The sequence below is a fragment of the Glossina fuscipes genome, unplaced genomic scaffold (assembly GCF_014805625.2).
Source record: "Glossina fuscipes isolate IAEA_lab_2018 unplaced genomic scaffold, Yale_Gfus_2 0, whole genome shotgun sequence".
Classification (NCBI taxonomy): domain Eukaryota; kingdom Metazoa; phylum Arthropoda; class Insecta; order Diptera; family Glossinidae; genus Glossina; species Glossina fuscipes.
Window position 1 is genome coordinate 35,345,565 of NW_023998414.1, and position 6,945 is coordinate 35,352,509.

Here is a 6,945-nt window from a genome sequence, read left to right on the forward strand (position 1 = left end):
GTGTGTGTGTGTGTGTGTGTGTGTGTGTGTGTGTGTGTGTGTAGGTGTTTTTTTTAATTTTGTTTATTTTTTCTTCTTCTTCTTCTTCTTCTTCTTGGTCAATCTTAGGTGGCATATTTAGAGGCAATTTAAGAATACTGATTGATATGGGTTTTGAGAGATATCAAGTATTGGAAGCACTTCGAAGCACTTCGTCGTTAGAACAAGCCATGGATTATCTTTTGAATCGTAGCGAAAATTCTGAAATATTAGATAACGTGTGCGGAGGCGAAACCTCTTTTTCGAGCAGTTCTTCAAAATCGAATAAAATTGATGGTGAATCTGAACTTCCGTCGCCGACCGCGCAATTGGAAACTAAATTGCCGACCGTTAAAACTTGTCCTCAAACAACTGAAATTTTTTTAATTCCCGATGATATATTCAACAAATTTTGTGATGAAATTATCGAAAAAATCTTTCAAATAATGGAGAAATATATAATTCCTGACATCATTAACGTGGGTTCTGAATTAATATCCGTCCTATATCGTCGAAGGAGCCAACACGAAAAGAAAGTTTTCATTGATAAGCTAGTCTGCGATCTGCAATATTGGTGTGGCAATGTAACGCAAACTATAAACGATTCAAAAAATTCGTGTGAACTTAAAGATGATTGCATCGTTGGCTCGACGGCCACAAAATTACAAACAAGATTGAAAGTATTCACGCTTTTGCTTGAAGAAACGTATATTGAATTTAGAAAAGAGTTTTGCAAACATTTGCTGGAAAAAAATTGTTTAAGTGCTTTAGTTTCGCTTCTCATTCAAACTGAAATCATGCTAACGAATCAATCGCAATTAGGGGCTAAAAAGAAAATACCTCTATGGTTGCATAACATAATAGAATTTATAGATTCCGTAGACAGTGCTAGTCTTATATTGCAGCGTAAGGCGAATGTTGAATCCATAACTAACGACGTCTGGAAATGGTATGATATATCGAATGGCAAATGGAACACTTACTCGGAAGCGAATAATGCAATAATTCAAAAAGCTTTCAATAGCGGAGAACGTTCTGTAAATATTAACATAGGACGTCAACGATATACAATGAATTTTAATTGCATGACGCATGTAAGCGAACCATCAGGAAGCCATAGACCCGTATTACCCTCACTAAAATTAACGGATTTACTTGCCACAATGAGAAATGACAAGACCAACTTGGCGCTTGACTGTATACGAACATATACGGTTTCATCAAAACCGGATGGAACCATTGAACACAGTCATGAAAACTTGTTTTTAAAATCGATTTTTAACACCAACGATTCAAGTCTGCTAAGTGTGAAAAAACAAGAAGAAAAACGACAATCAGTAACAGTTTTGGATGAAGCCTATTACGAAGGTAAATTCTCTCTGAAATTTTTTAACTCTACTGTTCGTCTACTAGTATCCGTCATCGCTAATTTTTAATTCATAGATCGACTTTGTAGCGTGTATTGGGTCTGATGGCTTCTGAGAAAACGAAAAGATCTTCAAATTGCAATAGTTTTGTTGATTTTCTTGGTTATGGGAACATGTGATTTCTATATAGTTGGCATTCTTCCGCGGTTTTGTGTTCTTCATCTTTTCATTTTTCTTCTTGCATTTTTTTCGTCTGCATTTTATTTATATTAAATCGGCCGGTTAGTATTTTTGCCTACGGAACGATTTTCTTGTCTTGTTGCAGCTGCAACCCATGCCGCCATTCGTTACGACGGGCCGCAGTTGTGGTTTATACAATCAAAATACACTTTTTTTTTTTTTTGGCAGAATCATTAGAAGTTTTTGCACGCAGGTTGATATTGAACATGGATCAAATCGATCGAAGTACCATGTGGACCGAGAAGATCTCTGTTTTTCAAAAAGAATAAAAATTTGTTTTTTTTTTTTTTTTCGTTACTCATAAACTGAGGCAGAGAAATTTGCAAAAATTTGAACGCATATTCTGCCTGTACATAAAAATGGGAAAAATTTGACCACTCCCCTATCCGATATGATAGGGTATTAAAATTTAATTTTTCAATACCTTTATAAAGCGCAAGAATGGGATTCGTAAACGCCATAGATTGTATAAATTCTTGGCCAGTTTCAAAATTGCAAGCATGCACCTAAGCATGCCCATCTATCTGTCTGTACAACTGCGTAGTAAAGGTGGTAAACATTCTTCTGTATTAAGTTGAGTATAAAAATTTTTTTTTTTTTTTTGAAAGATTCGGTCATATCGAATTACAATATTCTCAATATTGTTGTTTTAAGTTCAGCTTCTCTTTCCAATATTATTCATTGGTAATGGAAATCAGGCCAGTATACTTATTATATTCATCATCAAAGATTATATTAATTTTTTCTCTACGGCATTTAACGCACACCAATAAGTGTGTGGCATACCAAAAAATAATTATGTTTTCGATCAATTTTTTGTAGCGTTTGTTTGTCTTGTCGCCCGTCAAAAGTTTTACTATAGGATTTGATTAATTATTATTTAAAATGCTTTATACGAATATTAATATTTTTGCAAATATGTGACATAAATGTTTTTTTGTATTCTTATGCAGAAAAGGAAAACAATATTAAGAAGAAAGGATTCTACAGTGGAAAAGGTGCCGTTCCGATACGAAAGAAATATTTAAGCATTGTCCTAAATGAGGAATCTGTCGGCTTATCGAAACTTGATAACAACAGCTTTATTATATGTTTAATTCGTTTATTACAACATGGATTTTTCTTGCAATTTGATACACAGCTCGCTATATTGAAGCTTTGCTCGCGCCTAACAAAGAATTACAGGAACGCTGAAATTTTCTTTAAAAATGGCGGTTTGAAATTGCTATTAAAAATGCGACAATCGTGTGGCATAATGGCGTTTCCAACTTACGCAATTATAATAATTCGTCATCTTCTCGAAGCACCAAAGGTCCTACAAGAGACATTCGAACAAGTACTTACATTGAAGACTTCACAACAGATTCCGGCATCACATCGGGATGTACTTTTTGCACTTACGCAAATGTCATCGGCCGTATCACGTAATCCTACACTTTTCCTTAGCACAGCCAAACAAATATTGCAATGGGATTGTTCATCGAATTTGAAATTTTCTCTCGATCATTCGAAATTTCTTATAAAGGCCGCTAAAACTAAAAAAATGGAAAGTAAAGAAACGCATTCTGAGGATAATCTAACGGTTCAAAGTTCGGTGAAAGTTGTAAAGGAACTTTTAAAAGCAGTTATCCAACCATGTATCCATTACGGAGGTGTGCCAGCTCAAAATAATGCCGAAGATGTAAAATTGGAAGCTGCTTCTCGAAATGTAAGTAATAATGAATTGAGTAACAGTGGTATTGCAATCATCACAAAATTTTAATTATTAATAATAATATAATTAATTAGGAGAGTCCACGAAAAGAGGATGCTGCTAACAGAACACAAGATAAATTCGAACAATGTTGTTGCAGCTGGCATATACCTTGCAGCGGTCGTGTTCATCATAAACCAGTTATATCAAGATCAACATTATTAAAAATTCTTGTCGATAGCGTTCGATCGTATCAGACATTAGTACCGCGTTTAATTGCCTCCCATATATATTATCCAAAAGATAGCGCACTCATTAAACATGAGCAATCATTTCTTTCATTTGTTTTGGACAATTTCCTACCAATAGTGCGTCCTCAACAAATTTCCGAAGTCAGCGTCATGACACGAGTCTTGATATCGTCCTTAGCCGATTGTTATACACAAATTGGCGTACAAACGAAAGTCGTTGATGAAGTCCAAAGCGCCATTAAACGCGCCCTCATCTTGACTGATTCCCCAGAGAAACATACTCGTATACAAGTGCTTGTTGGACTATTACCCGTCATGATTGATAGCCCTGTATTATCGTATAAGAACTATATGTTCGAGACGTTAATAAGAAAAGGTGTTATGACGAGCTTAATAAAAATAGCACAATATACCGATTTATCAAATCAAAAGACAATATCAACTGTACAAAGTATACTGCGACCAATGGACATATTGTTACGTATTGCTGTGTCACCCATTACATTATCATCACAAAATGTGCGTATCATTCCAACAAATTCAGTTTTAGATCGTAGGCTTTTCCCACGAACGACCCGTTCCAATTGGTATAATTCAACCGAGGAGGATGAAACGTTAAGAACTATCATACGAAATGTGTTTTCGGAGCGAAGACAAGCTTTCGATTTTATCTTCAATAATGACGATACATTTTCAAATTCCGCAGATTCTCAGGCTGTAGTTGGTTCCAATACGGATAACGATACCGAAGAGACCAATACACTTATGTCATTTAATAATGATCAAGAAGTAAGTAATATATTAAATTCATTATAATCATCAAATATTATATGTATGTAAATTTTCAAGCTTGAAATCATTGAAAATTGAACATATCAAGCCTTCTCTCCTCAAAATCTGTGATGTTTAATAATAATAATAATAATAATAACAAATAATAATTATATACGAATAGAGAAGCGTTAAACAACATGCCATAGTTTAAAAGAAATGATGACCGATTGTAAAGACGGAAAAATTATTTACGCGGAAATGAAGATTGAAAAAAAAAAAAAAAATCTCAGATCATCTTAGTAGTGCTTTCAACTACTATTTCTTATCATGTTTCGAGCAATATAGAATATAATTTCAAATTAGTTTAGGTTTTTCAAAAAAGTGCAATTTTTTCGATAAATTTCTGCTCCTTCAACTCGTTATTTTTTAAAGGATAATATTTAATTTTTCAAAAATTCTTCTACAAATGAGTCCAGTGAGTATTGTTTATTTATAGACTCTACCAAGCTAACTTTCGATTCTTTCCCTACTCTCGTAAGGGAGGATTACATAACAAGACGTTCATGTCTTAAGCTTGTCACGCTTGAATTGAATCAATAGAATTTGCTTCGAAACTTTGTTCAAAATTACACTTTTTTTTTTTGAATTTTGAGGATTTTTTGTGCACAAATCACTTACGTTCTCGTGAGCATTTAGTTTGCTACACTAATCCCATTGGGCAGATAAACCGATAGCTTTAAATGGATTTTCGATTTTACATTGGTCAAGAGTTCTAAAACATATATTTTTGACTGAGTATATGAAAAACTTTTTCGTTATATGTCATTCGTAATCTTTTCAGATTTTTTTTTTCTTTACAGATTCAAATTCCTATTGAAAATGAATTCTAACTAACTATTTTCTAACTAGCTATTATACTATGCATAGTTGATAGATATTAGTTTTCAATAAGGTTCAATTTTCCTAATGTATATAAAGAGAAAATAATATTTAAAATTTGCAACACTTTTCTTTCAGCTGGACTTTGATAGACTTTGGAATAATTTGTTACAAAATGAAAATTTAAGAGCTATTGAAGAGAACGTTTCTGTATCGACTATCTCGGAGAATATGGCAACGTTAAGTCAAAGCGATCATGAACATTTGGATAATGATGATAACGATGACGCCCATATTAGTGGAACTGGTTGCAGTAGCGATGGCGCTTCTACATCGTCCGAGAATACTCCAGCCATAATTGATAATCAAACGTCAATATTGGGCGAGGCTAGTACCAGCGAAACTGATTCGGATTCGAACGTTTCAACCGAAAATGAGGATATCATTGATGAAGATGATAACGATGGTAAGATAATTAGTATACATTTAAGACGTGATTCAAGGTGATGCAAATCTTCTTCTTCTTAAAAAAAAAAAAACTCTTATTTATTCTTCATAGATTTTAATCATAAAATACTAAAAATCAGAAATTTTTTTTTTTTTTTTTTTTTTTTTTTGTAAAACCGTTTATAAAGAGGAAGTTTAAAAAAAAAATGGTTCTTACCCTTAATATGGCTATTTTTCTTTCTTATTATTATGACTTTTAACTGAATTCAAAAATATATGGGAAGACAGGTAGGCAGATAGGCTTAAATCGATTCAGAAAATCAATCATAGCGTCAAAGGTGAAGAATATTAAAATGAAAAAAAGGAAGAGACAAATAAATCACATTTATCCTTAGTTATTGTTTTTGTATTGGGAAATGTTATCATGTCAAGTTATCAAAAATCGTTCATCTTAATATATATTTCGCCTGTCATTTTCGAATATTTTTAATCGAACATTTAAGTAAAACACACATCACGTCATATTCTTCAACTTCTTCAAAAATGTAGTTTTATTATTTATTCATTAAAAAAACAATTAAAGCACAGACATATATATATATATATATATATCTATCCTGTATTTGAAATTATAGAGCCTGAAGAATGTACCGAAGAACGGAATGAGAACAATGGCAATACACGCCAGTATATTGAGGTATTTGATAATGTGTATGTACCCGAATCTTCTGAGACGGCATCAAACGATCCCGATATTGATGCTGAAGACGATGCCTCCGATATTGGAGGAACGGCAAACATAATATCCCAGGATAGTGCAATGGATAATAATACGACGACAAATTTTATGACACGTTCTGCTGTTGGGCCTATTGTGGGTCAGCAAATTTCGTCTACCACAGGTTTTATGACATCCGAGCGAAATTCATCAGAACATTCCTTCCTAAGTTCTACGAACAATTCAGAAAATTCAAACACAATTACATGTGGCATCAGTCCTTATTTATCATTTGTCGAAACCGATGAGCATCTAAATTATCGTCAAACTGGTGACATTAATGTTAATGCGTTGCCAGTAGTCGAAAGTTCTTCATATCGAAGAGAAGGCACACGACGATTGGTATTTTTGGATCAACAGTATTGCACCCAAATGCCAACATTCAGTAATGCAACCGAAGAAGGTCAAATCGAGACATTCAATCAAGATGGTAATTATGTTTTTTCACGAAACACACACACACACACACACACACACACACACACACACACACACACA

General features: G+C 33.5%; 1 protein-coding gene across 1 annotated transcript in view; it reads left to right on the top strand.

Annotated features, from left to right (window-relative positions):
* The window catches only part of LOC119645086 (E3 ubiquitin-protein ligase HUWE1), a 25,172-nt gene that overhangs the window by 6,534 nt on the left and 11,693 nt on the right, over positions 1-6,945 (top strand). Inside the window, exons 8-12 of the mRNA XM_038044981.1 lie at positions 109-1,386; positions 2,579-3,333; positions 3,414-4,358; positions 5,361-5,688; positions 6,305-6,877. Of these exons, the coding sequence (XP_037900909.1) occupies positions 109-1,386; positions 2,579-3,333; positions 3,414-4,358; positions 5,361-5,688; positions 6,305-6,877 (3,879 nt within the window). The remainder of the gene's footprint in view (positions 1-108; positions 1,387-2,578; positions 3,334-3,413; positions 4,359-5,360; positions 5,689-6,304; positions 6,878-6,945) is intronic.